This window comes from Struthio camelus, chromosome 4 (assembly GCF_040807025.1).
Source record: "Struthio camelus isolate bStrCam1 chromosome 4, bStrCam1.hap1, whole genome shotgun sequence".
NCBI lineage: Eukaryota > Metazoa > Chordata > Aves > Struthioniformes > Struthionidae > Struthio > Struthio camelus.
The window spans coordinates 12,270,873-12,297,756 of NC_090945.1; the positions used below are offsets into that span (position 1 = coordinate 12,270,873).

The 26,884-nt window shown below is 40.7% G+C and overlaps 1 protein-coding gene across 7 annotated transcripts in view; it reads left to right on the top strand.

Moving 5' to 3' along the window:
* Positions 1-26,884, top strand: part of WDFY3 (WD repeat and FYVE domain containing 3) — a 194,717-nt gene that overhangs the window by 42,907 nt on the left and 124,926 nt on the right. For 4 of the 7 annotated variants that reach the window (XM_068941504.1, XM_068941506.1, XM_068941505.1 and 1 more), the window contains exons 1-3: positions 1,155-1,198; positions 13,767-13,977; positions 21,670-21,793. In XM_068941504.1, coding sequence (XP_068797605.1) covers positions 1,170-1,198; positions 13,767-13,977; positions 21,670-21,793 — 364 coding nt within the window. In that variant the 5' untranslated portion in view covers positions 1,155-1,169. Of the gene's footprint in view, positions 1-1,154; positions 1,199-9,542; positions 9,768-13,766; positions 13,978-21,669; positions 21,794-26,884 lie in introns of those variants that run through there. The other 3 variants (XM_068941507.1, XM_068941508.1, XM_068941510.1) reach the window with 2 other exon arrangements.

Sequence of the window (26,884 nt, forward strand, 5' to 3'; positions counted from 1 at the left end):
AGTGATAGCCTATATACGGGAAACTTCAGGCAGTCACTTGGCAAGACTCTAGGTCTCGTTAATTAAAACCAACTGGAAGTGCAGTGCACCTAGTTTTCAGGGCTTTCTTTTGTTTCATTATAACTTTTCGGAAAGCTGCCTGGGAGAAATCTCAAAGACATGTTGCTATAGATGCAGGAATATCTCTTCAAAGTGCTGAAAGATCAAACTCTGATATGCAGCAATTTTTATAAGCGAGGAAATGGTAATGGAAACTTGAGCTGCCATCCGACTGAATTGTTTGCTCTTCAGTGTTGCTAAAAGGTTACTTAAAAATCTGTAATACCTGCATGACGGAAATGCTGGCAAGAGGCTGCTGCTCTCCACTTTGTGTTGTAGGCTTCCCTGCATGGGTTGGGATGACGAATGTTAGTAGTAATATTTAACCTGGCAGCGTGTACAAGCTGACCTGAGCCACGTATTTTATGTTGTGTGGTGCTGTGCATAAAAATAACATTGCAAGTTAAGAGAATAAACGCTTTAAGTAAATTTAAAAAAAAAACAAAAAAACAGCAAACACTTTGCATCTGATAGAGGTTCTGGTGAGTAAAGACTTGTATTTTTTTTGTTATTATTTTTCTAGACTGATTTGTTCTAAAAATAACTCCTTGATTCTTAACTGAGATTTAACCAAATTCCCTTTCCTATGAGTTAAGGAAGGGGAGGGGGAACATCGTCTTACAGGTTCGATTGTAGGCTGTGCTATGTTGTTCTCATCTTCAGCGACTGTTTTGCAGACTGGCTGTTTTGTGTCCTTCAACTTGCATATAGTTTTTCTTCTCTCTCTCTTACTATTATTTTTAAGCAGCTTTGACGCTCGTTGTGGCCTGGGTGTTGCGCAGGCAGAAAGAGGACCCTCTTCCCCGCAGTGCCGAGGGTTCCTCCCCGTTATGACCGGCGTGCCGTAACGAGCCCTGTGCTGGCGTGCCCGGATCAGCTGTGCCTCTACAATCAAACCAGCCTGTGCGCTGGTACAGCCGGCTCCTGGGGAGCGCAGTGCAAAGCTCCGGCACTTCGCCTGACTGCCACAAGGATGTTTACTTAGCGATGGGCTGGCAGTGGTTTATAGGCGGAGGAGCTGGCAGTCTGCTGGTCGTAATATCTTACAAAGGGAGGATTTGAAATCCAAGATGATCGCACTGAATCTGAAGAATCCTAGGTAGGGTAAGACATAAATAAATAGAGCTACTTGTATTTCTTTGCATGATGCTTCCCTCCCCCCCCCCCCCCCCCCCCAAGGCCGACGCTTGATTTATGAATAGCTTTTGTTAGTTGTGCTTCCTTCCTGTTGTCAGCCTGGAGTTGTCCTTGCTGTTACATAGAAAAAGGGAACTGAGCAAGCTGAGATTTAGTGAAAATATAACGGTGCGTATATAAGCAAAGTGTAGCTAGCTGTGCATAATGTTTAGTTATTTGGGCTGTTGACTGCAGAGAAATAAGTGAAAAGTAGGTAAACTAGATCTTGTACTTCATCTAAGGAAGAAAAGAATTTTTTTGGCTTGTCATGTGCATAGTTTCCAGAATATAGTTAAGACGAGCCTGTTCTCAAGCGCTGTAGTTCTGATGTGAAAATGCTTGTTACTGACTTGTATTAGACATTATTCTTTGAAAATGAAACAAAGTTGGAGGGGAAAAAAAGCATACTAAAATAATAATTTGCCTGCCTCTAACTGCTATAGGCTTAATTTTTCTGTTCGAATAAAGAGAATCTCACTGTTCTTTTTTTTTTTTTAAGCTGTCCTATTTAATGCTCCGTGAACTTTTGTTGAGAAAGCAAACACAGTTTTTCACTGTGAAATACAACTTTCATTTTGACTTTATTGTTAAGCAGGAGTAGAACACGGGTAAAGCAGAAGAAAACAAAATCCCATTTTGAAAACAGTTACGGTAAATAGTATGTGTATGAACCATATTACGACGATACAAGTTAAATTTTTAACGAGCTTAAAGGTAAGCATGGATTTTTTTTGGAAATGGTCTAGCTTTCTCCTTGCATAAGAGACACCAGTTTTAATGTCCAATAATGTCAACACCCCATCTGGTCACTTAATAACTTTGACTAAAGAATTGGGGAGAACTTGAAGGCATTTGCTCAGGCAATTAATACTGCTTTAAAAGTCTGTGCTTCTGGTCCGCTTTCAAGATGTTTTTGTTTTAACTGCTTAATCATTAATGTAACAGTTTCTGGGGGACTGCAGTCTCATGGCTCTGGCTCAGCAGTCCCTCCACAAGCCTGGTAGGCACCTAGCAGACTCGACCCATTGATGTGGGCAAGTAGTGCCTCGTGCGAGTTCGTGGGGAGCTAAAGCTATTTTCTGTAAGGAAAGTCAGTTATTCTGTCCTTACTCTTCACCCTTTGCCAAGGCTCCTGAGAAGCATCTGAACGCACAGAGTGGGGAGGCTGTTTCCAGAGCCGAGGATGGGAACCCGAACACGAGCCTAGCTCTTCTTGAAGTCCTCAGGGCACGTTTAGTGTTTGAAAACTGAAGACAAGACTAACAAGGGTGCAGCTGCTTTGTGACTCCCTTCCCCAGGGGATCATCTGTTGACTCTGCCACCCAACAGAGGGGAGGAGAAAAGAGAGGGAAGGTGAGGAGAAAAGACAGTGCTTGCTTAGGTCTGTGATACATAGGCATCTTTACGGTTTTTCCCAGGAGCAGTGGATCTGTTTTATGGTACATGGCACTTTTTTCCAGCGGAGCTGAGAGGATGTCTTTGGTCAGCCTATTTCCAACGTATGGCAACGCAATCTAAGGCGAGACACTTAAAGAATAGCCCCTCGGACACCATTGACCACAATGCCAGGATTCCTTATGCTGTTTGTAAAGGGACCTTCGCTGGGGGATGTGTGGGAGGCGAGCAAGTTCTGGTTGGATGCAGGCATGCGGTGGAATAATGCAGTATCTAGAATAGATTAGTTCCTGTCTTTTATGGGTATTTCTTCTGGTTTTGGGGGGAGTTTTTTGTTGTTTTTTTTTTTTTTTTTTTTGCTTATGAGTAATATGAATTGTACAGCAGCTTAGGCCATGATCATTCACCCTAATTTAGTCCCTATTATTTCAGAAATAAACACCTGTGACCAGGGATTTAATTCTGGCTTGGAGGGAAGGGCTGACTCTCTCCCGGCCTCCCTGATGTACTCCTCTTTCTGATATACTCTCTCTGACGCGATTGCAGCAGTGAGTGGAATTTTATTACAGCAGCCGAGCGTGTGCCAGTAGGGTTATTGTGTTGTTTTTTCTCATTTGGGTTATTAGAGACAAGGGCAGCTCTGTGAAGATGGAATTTGCAGGTAGCCGGGCTTCCACTTAAGTCAATTTACATATGAAAGAGCGCTAAAGGCAGGAAGGAGAGGCTGCTGCTCTTTTGGGGATGTAAACTGTTGTTTCACAGTGATAGGGGAAGTTTATGCTTTAGACGGTCATTTACAGAACATGCAGGGGGAAAAAGTGGGCCCGCTTTTTGTAATACCGTGCTCCGATTGAAAAAAATCTGGTGGCCCTTTTAGTTAAATATATCAGTACTGGCGTTTATGATCCGTATTGTGATTACTGAACACGGAGCTTGGGATTAGCATGTTTAGTATCTGGCCTTATCGCTTAGAAATAAGCAGGCTGTTTTGTGTTCAGATTTCACGGCTTCCTCTCCTTCCTCCTGTTACTTGCCTTTGAGGACCAGAGCTTTCTTCCCCGTTCCTAATAACGGCTCCTTGTTAATTCTAGTAGAATAACTTTTCTGGAAAGGCCTTTTTTATTTCACTTGTTTACTGCTAATGCAAGAGCTTCCCCCCGGAACGGTTATTTTCTATGGCTTTGTTCATATCTGCATGCTAACCAAGCGCACACTTACTTCTTCAGATCCCAGTTTAGTTTGCCCCCCCCCCCCTTTTTTTTTTTGGATATTTCTATTTAAAATATTTGCTGGGCTTCTTAGCATCTTTCCCGCTCTGAATGACATGACTTAGTCATTGCCATTCAGTTCAGGTTGGCAAAGTAAAATTTCAGTTCTGCTCTATCCCCGACAGGCTGTAACTGGCGTTTTGTTTGTCCAGTTAATGCAAATCAGTTTATTCAGGACTTTTCAGAACAAAAAAACAAAAAACCGCAAGAACAACAGTGTTCAAAGATGCTCAAGATATTTTACCGAAGAATGTGGTGAGAGCTCGTTAATTAGAACTTGCTCTCCATAAATATTGAAAAAATAAATTGCCTGTGTTGTTTTTTTTCAAGTTCTTACCTATTTTTACCAAATTAAGTAAACTATTTCTGACATTTTATAGCTTTGCCTTTCCATAATTGATATCTTTTAAAATGGGAACACTAATTAGTATGCTTCGTTAATTTGTAGGGTTTATAGTTTAAACTATAGTTTTTCTTTTATAAGGTTTAGGTTTAATATTCTAAGAATGAGTAGTACATGTAATATCTGTTGATGCTTCCATTTCAAATGATTTTTACTGTGATGCAAATGTTTTTGAGATGTTTTAATTCTTTGAGCATACTTTCAAGAACAGAATGATGTTTCAGTACCTAGTGCTTTCCTCAGATATGTTTCTAAGCTTTAGGTGTGAGTAGCAGTAATGATACTTGTGTCATTTGAAAAATTTGAAATTGTTTTTATTGTATCTTGCCAGTCAGCTCTTGCCAATGAGGATGGTGAATTGCGAGAGTGTCCAGTTACAAAGTTGCAGATTAGCACTGATCTGGTAAACTTCCATCCCCAAAAGTAAAGTAGTCTGCAGTATCAGTAATGTAGCTGACCAGTACAGTTGAAAACTAAAGAATTTGCTCTTTGAAGGGTTGAAATTTTAACGTATTAGGCACAATTTTCATCTTAATGAAAGAATTCCAAAAGAGAAATGTCAGTAGAGCAACTGATCCTACTTTTGTCATCATCTTTTGTGTCTCTGCTCCTGCCCGCTTGCGTGTTCCTTCTGCCTGTCAGAGTTTTTGTGGTCGACTCGTCTGTGTCTCTGCAGCCACCAGGCTCCTCTCTTAAATGGTCTCCTTTGCTCTCCTTGAAGGACCGGAGGCGCGAAAGCTCACATGCTATTTTTGTTGAAGTCAACGCTAAGTTTCCATCTCGAAGACGGTACTGTAAGAGGTCAAAGAAGTGAGACGGTGCCGTAGTGTTATGACTCCGCAAGCGTGGGTAGATAGCCTCTTACAGCCCAAATGTCTATGAATGAACCAACTGAACCTGCTAACACAAGTCTCTCCTTCATAGGAAAAATCTCTACAGAGCCAATACTTTGATCTAACCCATGAGTAGGGTCAATAAAGCCTGTCAAAACTTGTTTTGAAATGACCGCTTCTCACTTCCTAAGGCAGAAAGGCTTCTCTTATAAATGCAATTTTATTTGGGCCTCAGCCCTACAATGGCAATATATTTTCCTTGTCAGAAATTGTTTAAAAAGTTTTTCTGGAATAAATTTTATCTTTTTTTTTTTTCCTCCCTGAGAAGATGCTGTGAAGGGAACGGTTGGAGGTATGGGATCTCAGATTTCCTTCATGGCTAGCGAATGCAAGCTGATTTTTAGAAATCAAATCTGTGCTTGTTTGGAGATTAGCTCATTCAAGACTTCACTTTAAACTTCACAAATGAAGCCGTGTAGAACTTGACATTGGTATGTGGATTTCAGATAGTGTTAGTGATGGCGACTGGTTTTGGGGGAGTCTTGTTTCATGAGGAGATGAAGATCACCTCTGATGCTGCAGGTACCTCAAAAACTGCTTTGTCAAACGCTGATGCAATACTTATTACAACCTATTTGGCTTTCATAATGTGGAAATTACTTGTGAAATTTCCATGACCTGATTCAAAAACCAGCTTTGAACATACGATCGATGCATCTATTCAAGTGTTTACAAAAGGAGAATTGTCTTTCGTTTCTGCTGGGAGTAGTGTGTGGCTCAAGAAGAAATGAGGATTCATATTTCATTTCAGTTTAAGAAGATGTACAGCAAAAAATGCAAAAGAAGAAACCCTAAATGAGTATGTGTGGTCGGTTTAAATGGCCTATCTATATGCTTTCTGGCAGTTTACTTTAGTTTTGCTGACTTTTGTGGACGTTTGCAATCTCTAGCTTGATTATCAATTTATTACTGAGCTGAAAAATGTGAGTCATGACAAGGCTTACTGTACACTACGTTTGTTTTGCTTTAAAGAAAAGCAGTACTGAGAGTTGTGTATATGCTAGTGACAGATCTAATGGCTCATCTATGCTAAATAAAGATTTAGGAAGTCAACTGTAATCTTACCAGCATCCAGCCAAAATAATATTCTAGATATTGTGTAAACAGTTTTGCTCCTGTTAGGAGCAGAAGGGGCACACACTCACTTGCTCGTGCTTTCTACCTTCTTTTCTCTCTGTGAAACTGGCTTTTGACCCTTCCCTGTTTTAAAAAGCCAGGAGTGATCCCTGAGTACTTACCTGCACTTCTTTTCATTACATCCTCTGTACGTGCGCATCAACAGTGCTTCACGTTGGATAGCTTGTTCTGTTCGGTTGCACTAAAAATACGATTGAAATACGTTCTCCAGTCCGTGGCATAGTGGATGGTGGGTGGGTACTTCAGAACTTAATAATTACTGTGCTTTTTGTGTACAGAGCTAGAGGAAAATGGATACAACTGTGGTTTGGGGTCAGTATTACGTAGTTTTCAGCCGTATTTAATAGTTTGTTGTAGGAGTCTTTATGTTTGGGGTTCGTGAAAGATATAGCGTGGAAATACTTTAATATTAATTTGCTGGAAGTAATCTTTGAAAACAAGGTTTTGATGTTGTTAATAATTAAAGAATAGGAAAATGCAGTGGTGGGGTTGCATGCATTGACCTAAGCTATATACTTTAATGTCAGAATAAAGGCAGGCTTGCTGCAGAAGTTCAAAAAAAAAAAAAAAAAAAAAAAAGCTTCATTTTCCTGTTTGAGCTAATGGAAATGCAAAAATGTAATATAATTCAATTTCGTTTTCTGTGAAGATGACACTAAAGAAGAAATACATGCGTTATTATTTTTAACCAGTTTTCCTCTATCCCTGCACTGTAGGTCAAAAGTATCACTATTATTTAATTGTTGCCCTTCTCTTTCAGCAAGTATAAAACATTAACCTTCAAGAAAGTACAAACCACAGGAAATCTACTCTATCAGCACTCGCTATTATGTGTCATTATCATTAATAATTTGTGGGAAGCAGACCTAGAAATAAGACTGGTAGTCCGTATTTTGTATCTGTATCTTTTTTATCAGCCAGTTCTCTTAAGTTCTTTATGATATTTGTTGAAGTAGTGAGAATTTTTGTTTGTATGGATGTCAAAGCATTAAGGTCAGATTAAACATAAAATAGCAGTTCTAACGTGGCAAATAATAAAGGAATTGTATCTGTAAATACGTCTCAGCTTTTAGCCCAAAGAACAGGAAAGAAGTCTTTCAGATTAGGATAGCAAGCAAAATTACTTTTTTGTTTGCTTTTTATCTTTAAAAAAAAAAAAATTGCATTGAATTCTCCAGTGTAGACATTACCCGTCTTGTAAAAGAGGGGCCCTCTGTAAGCGTCTGTCACCCTGTGGAGAAAACAGTATTTCATTAGGTTCTTCTGTGGCCTTAAGCTTTTTCCTTTTTCTTTTTCTTAAGATAAATGTAAGCTTTCAGTTTGTAACAGTTGATGCAGTGAGGTAAGTTTCAAAATACTTGAGTGCAAAGGAGAAAAGGTTCCATGAAATGTAGCGTGACCTCACAAATCCTTGTTTGTATGCTTCCTTAAGGAATAATACTGTGAATATTAAAAGCTGCCATGGGCGGTGGGGGCATCTTCCTTTTGGGAGGATTTCTCAATAAAACAGTTCCTGTTTTAACCAGACGACTAGATGTTTAACAAGTAGAAATGCTTATTCCCGTACTAATTTTTCTTCTACTGAATCAGCATGCTGGCCTTGCTCCAGATTCGGTCTTACAGGGACTAGCCAATATTCCCCAAATGAGCACATGCTCATGAGGTCACCTGGGGAGAACTAATCGCTTCCTTTTGAGCAACGTAGTTCTTTCTCGTGCACGGTTGTCCTTGTACGTATGTGGTTGTTTTTTGTTTTGGGGGCGCAGAGGGAAAGCAGTTTTGCTCCCCGCTTCCCTTCCTGCTCATGTATTTGTCTACAGAGTTCGTAGTTCTTTAGTATTTCTTTCTAAGAGCAAACTAGGTCCTTTTTAATGGGAAAGTGTATATATTTATCTTTGAAATGTTAGTAGTAACTGCATCCGGTAGGAAATCTTGAAATCGGAAAAGAAATAACAGGCATGGCATGCAGGGAAATAGTAGGTGTAGAATTAACTGCTCATAATAGACTTCTTTGATTCGTAGTAGTAAACAGGACTTATCTTAAAGGTTAGTTTTCCTGAACTGGTTGTTTAGTATGAGTGCCTGCTGGTATCCCATTATAATATACCAAAAAAATTGATTTCTACCTCATTTTTAAACTAATACCAGCCTAATGACTGGAGAAACCCTTGTGACTGTAGTTGCAGAGCTGATAATTACCTGGTTGCTTGTTTAAAGAACGCCCTCTTGGAACGAGATGCGTAGCTTGGACGTGTAACAGCTATTGTGAAAACAGAGCAGCGTGCCTCGTGCAGCTTCTGTCTGTCTCCTTTTTTTTTTCTTTTTCCTTCGCAAATGTTTTGATAGCTCTGATAATATTACCCTTATATTATCATACCCTAACTCATGTTCGCAGATGTGTGCCTGCACTGTAATGTTTTCCTCTTACTGTCAGTCTTCTCACTTTGTAAGTTGTTGAGATTTTATGTAAGTTACTATGCTATTGTTTGTCCAACGGTTTTCGTTAACAGTTGAAAACGCGTTAAAAATTCTTCTGCAGGCAAGAAAGTATCTCTTGCACTAATTCCTGTGTTGAGAATCGCCTGAGCTCGTCTTGTAGGACTCCACTTTTCTCCTCTAGATTTGTGTGGAAGATGGACGCGAGTAGGCTCGTAGCAGGGTGGTTTAAGTGTGTCTGCCCTGCCAGTGCCCGCATGAAAACGTGCAGCCATCTCGCAGCCACGGGTGGAAAATGAAGGGAGCGAGGCAGAAAGTTTTGCTTTACTGGTCACTTCCTCTCTCCTCTCCTGGAGAGTCTTCTTCTGCTGGTGCTGGGAGAAGAGAGTAAAGCAGAAAACAGAGTGTTTTCCAAGGCTGACGTTGTTGTCTTTGTGCGTATTTGAAATCTACTGATCCAGTGTCTTGTTTTAGTTCTGGTCCATACCAAGCACGATAACATGCTGCTGCCCCTAGCTTCTCTTTTTAGCTCCAGTGGCCGAGAAGGTCGGTGCAGGGGCTGGAGCTGTTTCACGCCCTCCCGAGAAACCACGTGTCTGTCACTGTGACGCTGCATGATGGAGCTTCTGCTTTTTTCCCCTGCTCTTGCAAAATAACTTCAGATTGTTATTCAGGTTAAGAAAAAAAAGCAGTCAGAGACTGGCCGGCCCGACTGTCAGGTTCCTGTGCGGACTCCAGCTACTCCGGGCTACGGGCTGAAGACCGCCCGGCTCTGCCCTTGCTGTGCTTGTCGGGAGGGAAGCCGGGGCCGAGGAGGACTCCAGGGAGAGACTCCTTTGCTGGCAAAGGCTGCCCCGGAGAGCTGGCTGCTGCCCTTGCCCCTTCCACACAGCTCCTCGCGAGCTCTTCGGAGTCGCTCTGCGATTGCAGCCTCTCCGTGCTGGGGTGCCTAGCCTTGAGGTGAGGGTTGGGCAAGGAGGGGAGCGCTGCTCTCCCCGCGGATGCAGCTCGAGCTGGCAGGAGGGGCCCGACCACCCTGGAGTGCCATGCAGCACGAGCTGCTTGCTCTCCAGAGTTGCTGGTTTTTTTTTTTTTTTTTTTTTTACAGCTGTCCTGATCCTCGGGTGTCACCCGCGTGGGCGCGCGTGATCCTCGTCCGCCCGCAGAGCGAGGCTGGGGGCGCAACCCGTGCCGTGAGGCAGCTTTGTGAAAACCAAGACGCCTCTGCCAGCCCCGAGGGCGTCTGACGGGGTAGCGCCGGCGGCGGGCGAGCCCCCGAGGCAGCGCGCCGCCCCGTTGGCGGAGCGGGCCGCCTGGAGCGGCCCAGTAAGGACCCGGCTGGCCGCCGTGCCGGCCGCCCTCCCCCCGGTGCTGGCGGAGGCCAGGGGCTCTCCGGGGGGCAGGAGCCGGTGAGCGCCTGATTCAAGTTTGTACCGCAACGCGCGCGCGTAGCAGGGCCGAAAGGAAAGTCTGAAAACCGCGTTAGGACAGGTTTTCCTCAGCCTTTGCACGCGTGTTGCTGTTGAGGTTCTTTTTCTGTAGATTTTGGTGTACGTAGCGCGCGTTTTGTTTCGTTTTCCCCTCCGTGCGTGAGCAGTCAGGGACAGGTGAGTTTGGCTATTATTAACAATTTTGAATAAACTGTTTTGACGTTAAGGGAGATCGCTGGCCTTTGATGCTGAATTCGAGTGGCACCTCGCGGGGTGGTCGCCGCTGACGATGAGGCGCGAACAGATGGTTTCGCTTGGGAGCATAGGAGGCTATCTTTGCTTTAGATACTTTTTGTTTGCAGCCAGAACTTTAGGTGTAGTGTTTTCTTTGTCACAGGCCTAAGCCCAAACAAACAAATCCCAAATTCGAAACGTGAAATGGGATGCAGTAGCAACGCTGCTCTCAGCGCACTCGGCGCGTGTGGGTAGTGCTTCCTCGCGTAGTGTTTCTAGGGTATCTTCCTCCCAAGAACGTTAGGGTTTTAATGTTAGATGAGCTTAAACTCCTCAATATTTGCTTAGGATAAGTAAGTTGCGTTACTCACTCTCACAAATCAGGAAGCTTTACCTGCTTTAAGTAATGAATAAGCCCTCTCACGTTCTTAAGATTTGGGCTTAATGCTGGAGCTCAGGAGCTCCCGGCAAACTTCTCTGTTTTTTCCAAGGATATTCTGCACTGCAGTAACAACAACGACAGCACCACCACTATCGGATTTGAACTAGAGCAAATCTGCAAGGGTTTCTCTGGAGTGCGTACAGACCGTTTTGGGTGACGCTGTTGCCTGGCTGGCCTCGGGCCAGAAGGAAGGGCTCACCTCTGGAATAATTCCTCAAGTAGGATCTAATTGGCTTGAAATTCATGTTGCTGCCCGAATCTCAGTTTACCCGCCTGTTGAAGACTGAGAATACGGGGAAAATACTAGCGAAAAGGCTGGTCGAGAACACAGATGACAACATATGCTGCTTTTATTGGACTGTGTTAAGTTCTTAATCTGGAAACTGTAGTGTCATTACCCTCATCTTCCCTTTGGATAGGGGGCCGTGGGTTGTGCAGGTCTGAACAGGACCAGTGAAGTGAATACCTGGCTGCTTTGAAAAGAAAAAAAAAATGAAATAAATTTGCGTTTTATTAGCACGCTGCTACATCCACTCTTCCTTCCCCTCCGTCCTGTTCCTTATATTGTGGGTGAACGTGTGATTGCACCGGGGAACAGGCAGGAGGGAAGATGAAGGTGTTGGAAAAGTGAGGGCTAATTCAGCTCTTCTGTTTGTTGTCCTTAAGTGTTGAGACTGCCCCAGTGGAGCTGAATGGGTTGCATGTTTCAGTACGCTCCTGTTAAACTTGGAAAATACCATGCTGCGTATATTTGCACTCCTCCCACCTTAAGAAAATTCTTAGTTCTGTAAAGGCATTAATATAGTTGAATCAATGCAAATTCCTATTCTAGATGTGCTTTTTGGCTAAAGTTAGTCAGGGGACGTTATTGCACTAAAAGAAAAATTTTGACTACTGTAGCAAAAGTCTACAGCAATGATGGATTCAATGGCAACATTCCTTGCACCCGTTATTTTTAGAGTTCTCGGCGTTTTTTGGTATGTTTAAAAAAAAAAAAACCAAACTATCCTTAGATTTCATTAAAATGAAAAACAGCCTTTTTTCCTGCTGCTTAAACAGTGACGCTTTGGCTCTTTGAGCTCAGATGCGACGTTCTATTTTGAATTTTGAGTAATTTACATGTTATTACAGTAAGCATAGTAAGAGAATTGAGTCAAACTGAAAAGTTCAGGAAAAGCTTTGACTTTTCTTCAGAAATTGTGCTGTTTACTTTTTAACTGTGTGAATCATTCTGGTTTAAAATCTGTTACCTGTGTTATTCCTAAGGGATGATATGCTAGAAGAAACTTTACCACCCATCTCTTCAAGTGTGAAAGGCTAAAGAGAGTTTCCAGCATGGGCTGGCAGTTTCTGGTGTGTACATGAGAAAAGCTCGACTTCTCTAGTGACTACTCATTTAATTAACTGGTTTTCATATCATACCAAAATCTTAGTTAGCATCAGGCTTTATCAGTTCCTGTTTTTTCTTGCATATTAACAAGATGCTGTGGTAGAAACAGTAGTGAAAAGTAATTAGCATTTGATGCATATTCCGAAAGAGCGTTTCATCTTGGTTCAGAGAAGGGATATCTCTTCAGTTAATACTTCTTACTAATGGTTACTTTTCCTCACTATTAAAATGTACTCCGTGTTTGTAACAGATGGCTTTTCTTCCGACTTTAATTCCCAACTACTGTCTTTTCTTATGACTTTGTCCCTGGGTTTAGTAGTTCTTTAGTAATTGTTATTTTTTCTCTATTACTCTAATCGTGGCAGCTCTGGAATCATCACTTCTCCTTTTGATAATTGACCCTTCATGGTACCTTCTCTTTTTGATAATTTAAATAGATTAAGTTCTTTAAGTCTCTTGCTGTAAGGCATTTGCTAGCCCTTGAATAATTTTTATAGCTCTTATTGACCTTCTTCAGCTTTTCAACAGCCTTTCAGCAATGAAAGGTGGACGTTATAATTCCATTGAGTATTACTTTATTGATCTCTGTGAATTCATGTATGGAGCTGAAATTGTTTTCCTGCTTCCTCCTTTCTCCTTCCTTTGCACGTAAGCGTGAGGATAGCCTCTTTTGCTGCAGTGTCCAACTGGATGCACCGGTTGAGTTGTTTATCTGCTCTGACCATCTCAATTGTTTTCTGAGATCCTTCTTTACAGACTTTGGCCTCAAGTTCAGAGGCCTTGTTCTGTGTTCTTCTTAAAAAGTAGTATAGGGTTAAATACAGACACTGTCGCAATCAACAAAATGTTTTAAAACAGTTTTCTTGTGCTCCAGGAGGGAGAAGACCAAGGGGTTTTCCTGCAGCCCAGACAGCTGAGATGTGAGATGAATGGTATTTCCATTGGGTAACCCAGTCAATATGCAATAAGAAAGTCAGGAAAAAACTAAGCGTCTTTTTGTATGGTGAAGCAAATGTCTGAGTGAATTTGAATGTCTGTTTGATTTAATTTTAAATCTTTTGGATTTGATTTTAAAGTACATAATGGGTAGATTTTTCTAATTATATTCTAGAATTATTTTGACAATACTTCGCAATATGTAGATAGCATTTGAGTAAGTGCTAGGGAATGTAACGCTGAAGAAATCTCAATAATAATCTAATACAAAGTGCCAAAGCATTTTGTGCTCTTTTAGGGCTGGTCAGTTGTGCTCTGTGCTGACGAGTATTGGATGCTTTTCTGTTTCAGGTTATCAGCTTGAAGTCTTCCAGGCACAAACTAATCAATTCTTATTATATAAAATTATCTAACACTCTTAATTTCAGTGTGGTACTTACTGTGGAGGGGAGTGCGGATGTGTATTGAATATTTTGGAATAATGCTTGAATCTGTTGTACTCAATAACTGTATTTTCCTTGGAACAGGGTAGAAGGAAGCTTCCAAAAGTCAGTCAAGATGAATATGGTGAAGAGGATCATGGGCCGGCCGCGGCAGGAGGAGTGCAGCCCCCAGGATAACGCGCTGGGGTTGATGCATCTGCGTCGTCTCTTCACAGAGCTTTGCCATCCTCCGCGGCACATGACCCAGAAAGAACAAGAGGAAAAACTTTACATGATGCTGCCGGTGTTCAACAGGGTAAGCTAGAGCATATGCAAGAGATGTTTTCTTTATTAGAATTGCCTGGTTTTTCTTTGTATTCCCAAAGCGTTCAGTTCTCGCACAATAGAAGTTATTCTTTTGTTGGCGTCCTTTCATTTTTCCCTTTTCTCATGCAGCGTTGTGTTAGAGGATAAACTCGCTCTTGGAGATTTCCTTCTATTATCACTCTTTCTGAAGTGCGATCTACAGTGGTGTGCAGACTGCCACAGCGCTTTTTTGCAGAGCTTGCTGTTATTATTGAGTCATATCCAGAATGTGGAAAACTGATTTTACTCCCTGAGACTTTTTCCAGGGTAAAGTCTCCTGCTGCTGTAGTCTTTATTCTCTTCTTTTAGAGCTGATTTCCAACATAAATTTATTCACGGCAAGTTTATACCCATTTGTTTGTGTGCCAGTACTGTCCTTGAGCGTAAATAACTCTTCTTCCTCCTTGGCATTTACTCCACAGATACATATTTAGAGACAGCAGTCATACTATCTCCTTTCAGACTGGTTTTGCCAAACTACACAAGCTGATCTATTTTAATTTCTTCTTGGGATAAATTCTTTATTCTGATTGTTCTTGTAGCCGTTTTCTTACATCTGTTGAGTGTTACTGCCTCTTCTTGGACAAGAGGGATCTTGAACAAGGAATCTGTAGAGAAGATCTAACCAATTGCTTGTACAGTGACATTCTCATTTCACTGCACCCTGTTTGGAGCTAAGAGTGTGACCACTGTCACCGGCATTAATAGGAACTAAATCCCCTTGAAGTCTTATGTCACTTGGTTAGTCCACTTCTGCGTCGTGACTAATGACTTCAATGGTGGTTTTAGGATATTGAAAGAGCAGTAGATACGGAACTAGATTTGGTTTTTTTCTTTTTTCCCCCCCCTGCTGTGACCCATTGCCTGCTCTTGAAGCTCTTGGGTTTTGTCGTGCTTGTATGTACTGCTGTGGAAGGCCAGAATCATCGATAAGCTAAACTCCAGAAACTTGATAGGAAAACAAATTCAGCTTTCTCTTTAGATTGATGTTTTCTGGAATGTATTGCTTTTGATTGTGTTACACATTGAACTGGCTACGTGCTGTGCAGAAAACTTAATCCTAGCCAATGCATAGCGTTAATAGGACTTTCACTCCACTAGATAGCATGCTTTAGTGGGTAAATCCCCTAAATCTCGTTCTGTTGCCCTAGGTCTTGTTCCTAGTTCCACTGGTAACCTGTTGTGTAAGTCTGGGAGAAGTAAGCTCAGTTCTCCTGCTTCCTCTCCAAGTTATCTACTTGGACTGTATGCCCTTTAGTCATGGACTTTCTTAATTTGTTTTTACAAATTAGCACAGTGGAATCTTAATCTTGGCTTGAGCCAATGAATGTTATTTTGATGCAATTATGCTTGAAGTTCTCCTTCTGGTGGTTACATGTAGCTGATGTTTCGGGAAAGGAAGTATACCCACCCTACTTGCTTAGGCACCCAGCTGTAAACTGCAGGTAGAGAATAAATTCATTCCTGGCCCTTGCAGTGATTAGATGCTGTTCCTGTAGCATTATATCTGTGGAAATTGCAGTTGGTGATATAATTGGGTTATATAATGAGCAACGCATGCCCTGTTTATGTACAGCAGCCTTTCCTTAGGCTCTGGTTAGGACTTTGAAGATGAAAACGATCAGTTACTTTTTAATTTTGCCATTGCCTCTCCCTTCTTTTTTTCCTTTCTTTTTCACTATAGTGTTTTTTCCCTTTACATCAGTGTCTGGCTTAGCCCTAATTCTTTGTCCCTTCGTTGACTCTGTTCAAGCCTAATTATGGATGTCACATGTCTTTGAACTCTTTGTTCTCTCTCACTGTATTTCAGCTTTTATTTTCAAGCATTCTGGAGGAAAACCCAGCAACCCCAAGTTTTCCTCCTGCTCCCTGAAAACCAGCTCTTGTCTAACTGGTCTCAGGTACCATTTGGATTCCTTGAGGAGATAGATGGCATCTGCCATTTCCGCTTGTAGGAACACATCTTGACTGCTCAGCTGAGTGCTCTTTCCTCCTAGATCCCATTTTTCCCCTTTGTTTTCATGTTTTTTCCTTCCCAAGATTCTCCTTGTCTGTCTTCCAGTGTTTATATATCATCCTGTTTTGTTGATGGGTTCTTTTCCTTCTCTGAATCCTAGAGAATCTTTTCTTCCCTTTTCCTCAGGTGAACTCGGTGCTGAAGGCATATGTTCTTCTGCCCTTGCAAAATATTTGCCTTTTGGATCTTACCTGTGGATTTCTCTCTCCTTCTCCCCTCCTGTTTCCTGATTTTTAACTTTTAACATCGCCATCCTCAAACTCTGGCTGTTTTTAATCTGTGACCTTCTTCGAATTGTCGTTTTTGCAACAAATATAGGCTGTTGCCAGACGTTGTCACTTCAGTTTCTAACCTTGGTAAATCTGATTCTTACTCTGGCACAGCGCTTATTATCTCTGCTCTTTCACTTCCTTTCTCTGCTGTCACTGATAACCATTATCAGTTCTCACCAAACTATCTAGTTTACCACAAACAAAATAGATTCCTGTTGGTCAATCAGATCTCATCCCTCCCTATTCTAAGGGTTTTTTTTTTTTTCCCTTGTCCTTCATACAAATGCATTTTTATCTTCCTGCGTTCAGGAGGCTGAGCAATTGCAGTTTCATCTATTTATTGCCTCTCTTTCCACATACCATTTGCTACTTCCACAGTTTCCCTGTGTTTCCTGGTTTATGCCACCTTCTTCTTTTGAGGTTTACATGTAAAACCCTCTGTGGGTTGTCTTGGTTCACGAGTGTAAACCGTATATGGTATGGATTGTTTTGGAACAATCCTGCTAGCTTTGTAACTCTGCAGGGCAGCTCTGCAAAGATAGACTCAGAAAATGATTGGAATGAAAAATAGAAAAGGGAAAATATTTCACTTTCTAAAAGAGTTCCATGTGGAATTTTTAGTGGGAGAGCTGATAAAATATTGGTTCACTCTGAATTCTGAGATAGCTTTCCTCTCTGAGACCTACTTTCACTGGAAGGAAACACTAAAGCATTGTCAGGCCTTTCTTTTTTGTAAGTTTCTTATTTTTCCAACATACTCCTGCTCTGCCATCATTTCAAGCTACCAGTTAATAACTTGATTCAAATTAAGACTCTGGATTCTTCATTTTCTTTGCAGTTATCCATTCTGTTTAATAGATTTAAGTGAGATTGAGTACTTTCTGGATTACTGCCTCCAGTGGAGTCCATGGTGGTGTACCATAAAAGCATTATCTGCTACAAGCTCAGAAAGTCTGTGTTATGAGGAGAAAATTCTAAGTAAATAATGGGTCTCAGACCAAGACTTCTGTTCCACGCCTTGACGTAGACTTTGAAATATCTTGGGTATGGAGTTAGGAGCTGTTGGAAGTGGGAACTGCGTGTGCTTGACAGGAAGCTTGAGACTTTTTCTTATATGGTGTAAAGGTCTAATTTTCAGGCCTGTAGGGACCCGATTCAGTGATATCTACATCCAAGACGTTTTTGTGTATGAAGTAAGTTCCTGGCCTATAAAAGCCTCACTTGTGTTGGGCCTTGTTGGGGGCGGGAAGGGTATGAAAACTAGGAAATAGTTTTGAAAGAAGTGTCAACTTTACTGAATGCAGAGATCTAGGGTAAGGAGAGTTAACTGACTCGTCATAGGCATCCAAGTGGCCAGTGGCAGCTAATTAAATAGCCAGTGTACCCAAGAGCTGTTTCGGTCTTTAGCCATCAAGCAGCGCTGTCTCTGCATCTGCCTGTATCAAAGGGTTTGTCTTTCAGAGGAGTTGCATGGCTTGATCTGTTTGTTTGGATTTTCAGTTGTAACCGACATACAGTCTTTTAAACGTAACAGTCTTTTTTTTTTTTTTTTAATTGAAAGCTGTTGAGTACTTTTTTTTTCTTCTATTGGTAGTGCTCGTATGAACCAACACGTACAGAGAAGAGACCTGAGAATAAACTCATGCAGGTAGTTTTATAGCCTGTCTCCTCAAGCAGCAAGATCTAAACACACTTTTGACCATATAAATGGCAGTTTCTGAGGAACGTTTTTACAAAAGAAACACAAACTCACGTTTTGGCCTGTCCTACAAGCCAGATATGTTTTGATATGTCACTAATGGTAATAGTGAAGTTGAGAGAGCTCCTAGCATACAGCACTAATGAAAGAATCCTGAATTGACAGATGAGGATATTTCTTCCCTCGACTTAGCGAGAGTATTTCCTAGTAGAGATAAACTGCCCGTCCAAAGTTGTACATGGAGCTGGTTTTGGTGTGGGCATGTCCTGAGGGAGAGGAGCTATATAGCGAATAATAGAATTTAAGAAAAGAGCAGCTGAGACTACTATGCCAGATTAATCATTTAGGTGCTCTAGAAGGTGGGTGGGTTTTTTTTTTTTGTTTTTTTTTTGAAAAAGAAGTGAAGCATGCATGTTATTTCCTTGGTGCTATGTGGTGTGCAATTTTGACAGTCACCTGCCACGCAGACACACATTTTACAATGAACTTAAGCAAAAAGACCAGTATGAGAAACCTGCAATTTGGAGCATGCAGTGGGATTTGCTTTCTGGGAAGCTATAAAGGAACACTTTTGTTTAATGCATTTAAAGATGGTTATGAAATATTTGTTTAAAAAAACCCACTTCCTTAGTATCGCAGAAAACCAACAACATGCTATGAATGTACTTGGCATATGACTAAAATAAACACACGCTAAGTCAAATAACTCATAAAAGTAGTTTCATTCATATGCCATTGTCAGTATGACACATTTTCGTTGCTCGGTAGCTTAACCTTGTATGATTGGTGTTTTTTGTCTGAAAGGTACCTAAAATTTTGTGTGAGCAGCAGTTTTAGTTTTCTTTCTGATATTTTAGAATTATCAATCGATAAATCCAGAGCAGCTAAAACATCCTTAACTTATTCCTGTTTATGCATATAACATGTCCCAAATATGCTGTAGTTCAAACCATCTTGTTGGTTACGTTAATGAATGAGTTTACAGTCCATTTCTATTCCTCCTTTGTTCAGAAAGGCTTAAGAAAGGATGACTCACACATTAATAGCAAGTTAAATAAGCGTATCATTCACAAAAGATTTGCCCTCTGGAAAAATATTCAGAAGACTCCTTTCAGAGCTCTGTAAGCCGTATGAACACCATTCTCAGCAGCAGCGTGACGGTGTCCTGTACTGTATTACTATTGCTGTAGTAAAGCTTTATACTAAAACCAAGAAGTGAATGGGATGATGAAGAGGCTATTTTTGAATAAGTGGTCTCCAAGTAAAGTGCTCTTAGAAGAACTTTGTTTTTCCTCATTAAAAAGATGATTTATTGTTAAATTCATACGCTGTTTTTTATTTAGTGCCTTTAATCAAAGTGTATACCAAAACACCAGTTCAGACACTTGTTTTAGATACTGCGAACTTTGCTTATGGGAAGGAAAAAAACCAAAACCGGTTCACCCCAGTCAGCCTTTTACTCTTAACTCTGAGCTGTCCGCATCTCCTGTGGTCTAATAGCACCTCGAGACAACCTTAGGACAAGAAATAGCCCTATTAATTTTCCTGTTTTCTGAACCTCCTGATTTGGAGGCTGACGGAGGGCAAGAGCTTTAGACAGTATATGGTGGCAAGGTATTCTGCTTATACACGTTCTAGTCTTGATAGTCTTGGTTAGGTTATACTAGTGCCTGTGCGTGCCTCGAGGCCCTCTTCTCTTCCTGTGGTGTCTTGCAAGTTAGAGGCTCTCAGATGAACTGGGAGTTAGTTCAGGCGGTTGTAAGAGGAGGTCTCCTTGGGAAACATTCAGGGGAATTTGGGGAGTCTCTGTACGGGGAAATGTTGCTTAATTTGTAATCTCAGTGAATGGTGTTTTTCTTAGCCTGCCTAAAACAGTCATGTGCCTGTGGTGTCTGGGCTACTGTTTGCTTTCTTCGCTGATAGGGGCAGATGAAATCTCCTGTATGAGAAACTCTTTTAAGTTCTTGGTGAAAAATATTTTTATAGGGAGGAAACTGAGTGTTTAACTGCAATTTTGTAGTCCTGGCTCCGTTTCTTCATGACTTTGAAATGTGAAGAAGTAGGAAAAATAGGTTCGGCTATTCTATATGTAATATGCGGGAGCAATTGATACTAAGGGAAAGGAGTAAGAAGTCAAATTGAAAGCAGGTTACTCTAATTTGTCTTCCAGCTTTTTAGTTCTCTTTGGTGATTTTGGAATGCCGAGGTAACTCAGTGCTCCAAAGATCTTGCATCCCTGTTTGCTGAAGTATTGTGGTTTTCCCTGGTGGTCCCTAGACTCGAGAGTGACCTCGGCCAAGTATATTGGAAGCTCGGCTACAATACTAAACCCTGGGTGATGCAGGAGAAGCAAAAGAGGGTGAAATAGCTGCTGAATCCAGATCGATTCTAGTGCTGTAAATTGCATCCTCTTCCTGAGATGCAAATATAGCATGTTGAACTGAAGTTTATTAGAAAAATCTTGTAAACTGTTACACATCCTGGCTTGTCAGTGACATTCCTGCAGGTTATGCAATTAGGGGGGAAATCAGACAGAGAAGTATTGAGATCACTCAGCTGTTCAGCAGCCTATTTTGGTTTGTTCAGCACTGACACGAGTGATGATACTAGAGTTTGGGAAATGGTGACTTCTGAAAGTTGCGTTTTTGGATTGCATGCTTCATTTGTTAATTAACATCTAATGTTGTGGTTTTATTGGGACCATTTTAGTGAAAGGAGCACGTTAGGTATATATATGGAGACTACTTTTCAAATGGAGTCTTGTATGAAAAGTAAATTACTTGAACAGTCATTTAATCCATTTTGAGATAATGACCTGTACCATAACTTACGGCAGTACTGCAGAAGTAAAGAATTTCTCACTGTTAAATGTGCTTCAAATTAAATGATTTAATAATCAAATTTAATATTTAATCATGAAGAAATAAGTTACTGGAATTAAATGATAGTTATTTCAAGTAGTAAGAGTTACTGGTAGCCATAAAAGAAACTCGCAGTGTGTAAATGTCATGTTTTCAGGCAATACACTTATAATTTTAAGTAACATTAGGGAAGGAGGGAAAGCAAAATTAAAAAAAAAAAATCCTCAGTAACTACTGCTGTTTTGTTAAGGGGGGGGGTCTCAAGAAAGAGATGCCTGGAAGCTGTGAGGCTTTGTGGCATTGTCACTTTGTTGAAGAAATCTTAACAGAGAAGTTCTACTTACCAGTCTTTTCTGGAACACAGTGAATACTTTATACCCGTTGCTCTGTACATTCAGTTCACTTCTATGGGATTTTTTGGTCAGACAGATTAAAAACAGAACTCCTATTGAAGCACTTACTGTGGTCTTTACCCCATTATGTGGAATTTCAGTCTTTTGGGATCCTGTGAGGTTTTCATCTTGCTAGAAAACGCTTTTTGTTTTCCCCTTTCCCCCTCTCTCTCATCAGATCTTTCTTCCCTATATGATGGCATAGTTCCAACTGTGAATATAACTTAGAGCATGCACCATGAAAAACAGTACAGGGAGGAGTAATGCAGCAGGAAAATGAAAACGTAAGACTTGGTAGAAATAACTCCTCCTTCACAGGGGGAGGTTGTCGTTTGTTCTGCTGCTTCTCAGCTGAATGAGATTTTTTTTTTTAAATGCCTCTATTTTTCTCTTGTTTCTAGGTGTTTGGAAATGCTCCTCCAAGTACAATGACAGAAAAATTTTCTGACCTCCTGCAGTTTACTACTCAAGTGTCACGACTGATGGTGACTGAGATTCGACGGAGAGCATCAAATAAGTCCACAGGTATTGCATGGGGTATGAGTCTGGGCCTTTTGAGAAGTGCATCACAAATTTCAGGTCAGTCAGTAGAATGCCACGAATTGCCATCCACAACAGGTGTACAGGCACCAAAATTAAAGTCCTCACAGGAAAGATGTGCCATTGCTTCAGAATAAAAGAGAGAGGGAGACAAGAGCTTTCCTCTCCTGGTTATATACACAGTGAAGTTACAGAAACTTCACAACTGGTCAGAGGAGGAATAAGATAAGTTGTATCACCTACTAGTAGAAGGAGGCAAAGAACACGCGTGTGGACAGCTGCTGTCACGTGGCTGAGGTGCCTGCTGAAGTACCACACTTCAGTGTGGTGCTTTGTCCCTCAGGTACATATGTTTTTGGAACATGAGCGTTTTACTTTAGTGTAGGCACAGGAACTAGTAAGAAGATGCAGAAGTACAGAAGGTCTTACATTAGGACCAAAAGCCCAGACCTAAAAAAAAGTTCCTGGACTCTTCTGCTCTCTTTATTAAACGTCAGGAGGAGGTTGGTTCTTTTTGAACCCTGATTGTGACAAAATCTGCCGACTTCCTGGAAGTTGCATGACAGAGGACCATGAGCTGAGAAAGGATTTTTCATTAGCTTTCTTCTCTGACTTTCTTCTCAGAGAATCGTTATATGGAAGGAGTAGCACTTCCAAATGGTATCAAATTTTTGTCTTTTAAATATTTTTGAGATCTCAGCTATGTTCCCAGTTTGGATCTGGTGGTAAACAAGGAAATACTGAGCTGGAAAAGACTGCGCGAATTATTATGTGTTAAGTCAGGAGTCACAAACTGTGCCAGTTACAATTTCTTTCCGTTTCAAGCAGAATGAATAACAGTAAAGCATTCCAGATGGCTAATGAGATATAGGAGACAAAGCCTGTTCTCTCTGGGTAAACGGGAGCAAAACATCTTTTCTCTGAGTATTTAGGGGAAATGAACGTCTAATAGCAGTGGTGGCTGTAGGAGGTGTTCATTTGAACTTTTTTCCCTGGGGAATATCTGTGATGCGTGGTAGCCTGGTGGATTCTGCTGAGAATGGTCTTTGTAACATGTTTATTACTTAAGCCATATCTCTGCCTAGCTGGTCCAGGATAGTCCAGTTTTCATCGCTCCAACGTTAGAGGTAGATTTTTTTTGTTTTATGTTTTTTCTTTCTTCCCCTGGGAAACATACCACAGTGACTTAAAAAAAAATTTTGTGCTTTTTTGAGGTTTAATATAATGAATACCAGTATTTTTATTATGAAGAAAGCAGTAGTATTTCCTCTCTTATGAAGATTGCTAAGAATTACGACAATAAAACCTATTTTAGACTTTTTATAAGAAGCTCTAGTAGCTCCATACGCTGCAGCTGCTTAGTGATTTTTGGCCGGACCAGGGAGCTGCATTTTCCTCTCAGTAAATAACCATCTAATAAACTGTTAAAACATGATCCTTGCGGTCTTATGTATTAAACTCTTCTGAGACAGATATCTATCATATATCTATTTCTTGCTATACCGATTAAATAAAAATTCTTGGGTTTTCTTGAGTACGTTGAGAGGTGCACAATGCCAGAAATACTGTACAAGGAAACATCTGTACCTTGTCAACATTGCTTAAATTGAAAACAATCTGAAATAAGAAGTGTGGCAATTTGTCCAACATAATTTTAAGTCTTTCTTACTGATCTAAGGCTAAGTGAGACTTTCTGATTAGCTTCTGCGCTTCAGAAGCCCTATTGTAAAGATTCAGACACTCCTAAAGGTGCAGACATTGAAGAATTCCATTTCCTTTGTTTTTTCCCTAGGACTTAAAACCAAAAAAACCCCACAAAACAAATATTGCAGAGTTTAATTCCGGTTAAAACTGTAATTCTACCTTCCACTTTGATCCAGATTTTTAAATTACTAGGTTTTGTGGTGATTGAATTCCAGCATCTGTGAGGTTCTGTTACTAAAAGGAGAAAAAATCACTCCTTCAAATGGAGATGTCACGTGGCTTGTCTGTTCTGGGAAGCTACTCTAGAGTGGCGATCTAGATCCAGATACATCCTAAAGGAAATTTAAGGATAAATGAATACTTTTCCCTATTGATTTTTTCCAATTAGATTTTTACCGTTTTACCATTACACTTTGGATTTTTTGGCTCTTTCTTGCCCTAAAATTGGGACTTCTGTTGCAGAAGTTTAATTACTTTCCTCTTAAATTTTATTATTTTCATATGCTTCTGCAGAAATTATTTACTTTCCATTTTATTGGCAGTGTATGGAATTGCCTGTTTTCAGCTAAAAGGCCTTAACCAGATTTTAAAGAGTAGAGCGAGATTTAATGCATAGTTTGGTGAGTAAAGATCACATTCAGTGGAATCTCAGAGGCAGAGCAGTGGGTAGGGGAGACCTCCTCCTCTCCATCTTCTTTACCTCCCATCACAGCATGGGTTATGTCTTATGTCACCTTCTGTACATACATCAGTGACAGAAAAGACTAACAGTTCACTATTGCATCATGCAACTTTTACCTATTAACTTTTTTTTTAAACTGCGAAGTACTGTGATTATGGGAGGACTGAAGTACAGAATTACTGAAAACGCATAATAGATTTTCACCGTTTTCTCTTACTAGACAAATAATTATCCTCCTCAAAATGCCTTTATCCCTATCAACGTGTTACAGAAAGTACTTTCATACAACAGGGAAATTAGATAATTACTTATAATGGGTATCTTCTGCTTCATGCTCTTGAGGGGTGGAGACAAACTATTAACGAAAAGCATGCCTATTAAATCCTGGATTTATAAAAATTGCAAGAACAGAACTAGAAGTTTTATCAAATGTTCAACTTAAGCTATTTAGGAAAAAAAAAGACAAAATATACTGAGAAATACTTCTCTTGCCTTACAAGGTATTTTTCAAAGGTTTTAAGTTCATTGCACTTTCTCACTTGAAACTGTGAAATGTGAGATAAGTTGATGTGCAAAGAACATCTTAAAGCACCAAATACAGGAAGAATAAAACTGATCCAACTTAATGCAGATTGACAGTCTGCTTGTGTGCATGAAACAGCAGTTTTTCCTTCCTCCTGATAAATGTTAATAACAGCCTGCTCTGAGACCATACCAGCTTAAAATACCACTTTGAAAATACTAAGAAAAATTAAATGGTAGATTACCTTGCAGATTTCACAGCTGTGTGTGAAATAATACTGTTCTTAGCTTTTTGATTTACAACACCATGTGAAAAAAATGAATTAACCACACAGCTGCTGGAGTTCATTCAGCTGAAGAGTGGGTTCCTCTTACATCTAACCCAAATTTATGCCCTTGGTCTAATTACATTAACTACATGCCAATCATATTTTATTTCAATTCTTACTACATTCTGAATAGCCGTGTGTTGTGTCTTAGAAGCCATTACCTTGATCTGTTAAATAAAAGTATGTTAGCTGGGGATACCTAGTGCTTGTCCAACTTCACTGTGTGTCAGCTACCGTACCATTGCATTCCTTGTGTGTACCATGAAGAATGATACTGCGTATCCTAATAGCCTATTAACAAGCGCTTACCTCTCCTAATATGCTTTTAGAAGTGAAGAAACTCAGCAGTAATTGTATGCTGGAAATATCTCAGATAATGTCCAAATGCAAATCCTTGGTGATGTGAAGCAATTTAGCTGCTGAGCTTACTTTTAGAGATAACCTTTTGTTACAGGTGTTATCAACAGTCAGCTTGAAATAGTTAAGAGGAGGAAAAAATCTTATAAGCACTTACCTTCTATCCGTTAAGAGGTAGATGCATACTCCATAAACGCAGTATTTTACGTTTGGGTATGTGGTATGATACCTCTTGCCTGTAGTTTTTGTTTTTGTTTTTTTTTCTCTCCTCTTTTAATGGAGCACAGTGCAACTTTTTTCATCAGGCTTTTGAATATTTATGCTAGGAGCTATGACACTTCTCAGTTATTCTTGGCAAACTGTAGTAGTTTTCTCCGAACAGTATTTCATGGTTCAGTAGTAACTGTGCCGGCATCCTATCTGCAGTAGTCACTTAATACTGCACTTGCAGCTTTGTGTTCAATTGCTGTTTCAATGGTATTGTTTCTTTTATACAAATATATCCTTGGAGTAATAAAAATGAAGAAATTGAAACTGAATTAGATTATCTTGTGTTTTTAGTTTTTTCCTGTGTGAGAGTGATGCTTTGCAGACCACAGCAGTAGCCGTATCTGTGAGGATTTGCACGTGATTTCCCTCGTCTTGGAGAGTACCTAGTCTGTTTTAGAAAGTGATGGGGCTGCAGTTAAGAGAGCTGTCTCTATCGTCTGAGATTTTTGGCCAGTAAATTTTTAGCAAGTAAATCCGGTTTCATGTCTGAAGTGATCAAAAGAACCTGGTAGTCGATGCTAAAATGTGTTCTAACTCGTCCGTTCCTAGCGTAGTCTCAGCTCTGAAATGAACCTTTCTTTTGTAAGTGCTTCTGGCTGAGGCTGGAAAAGATAAACCGCTTAAAAAACGTGCAGGGACGGCTGAAATCTTGGTAGAATAAATTTGGCTACTAATGGCTGCTTTGGCTGCTAATACTGAGGGGGAGGCAACACTGCTTTATTATACGAATCGTACCAAAGGCATACGTGGGATGCAGTCGGTGCCTCTGTGGTTTTTGCTGCTGCAGATTAAAGTAGGTGCTTTGTAAACCTTTGAACGGCGTATACTAGTGTTGGGTGCGTTGTCCTAATTTGGGCTCACTGCAGAAACGAGCCCACTGCAGTGACGGGTAGTTCAGATGGTCCCTCTTGTCCAGGTGGAAAGGCTGGTGCGCCAGATCCAGGCGTGTAGGTGGGCTGGGGCAGGTGGTGGGGTCCCCCAAGTCCTGGGTGCTGGGGTGGCCAGTATGCAGCAAGGTGCGAGGGAATCTGTCCGTGGCACGGACGCTGCGAGCTGGATAAGCCTGAGACCCCTCTCAGTTTGTTGTTTCATGTATGCCTTGTACGTGAGAAATCCAAGTCACTGAATAGTTTCACATTGCAAACTTGAAAGATAAGTGCTTAAGATGTCTTCCCTGCCTCAAACCAAGAATCGTGCAGCCCGGGATCGTGT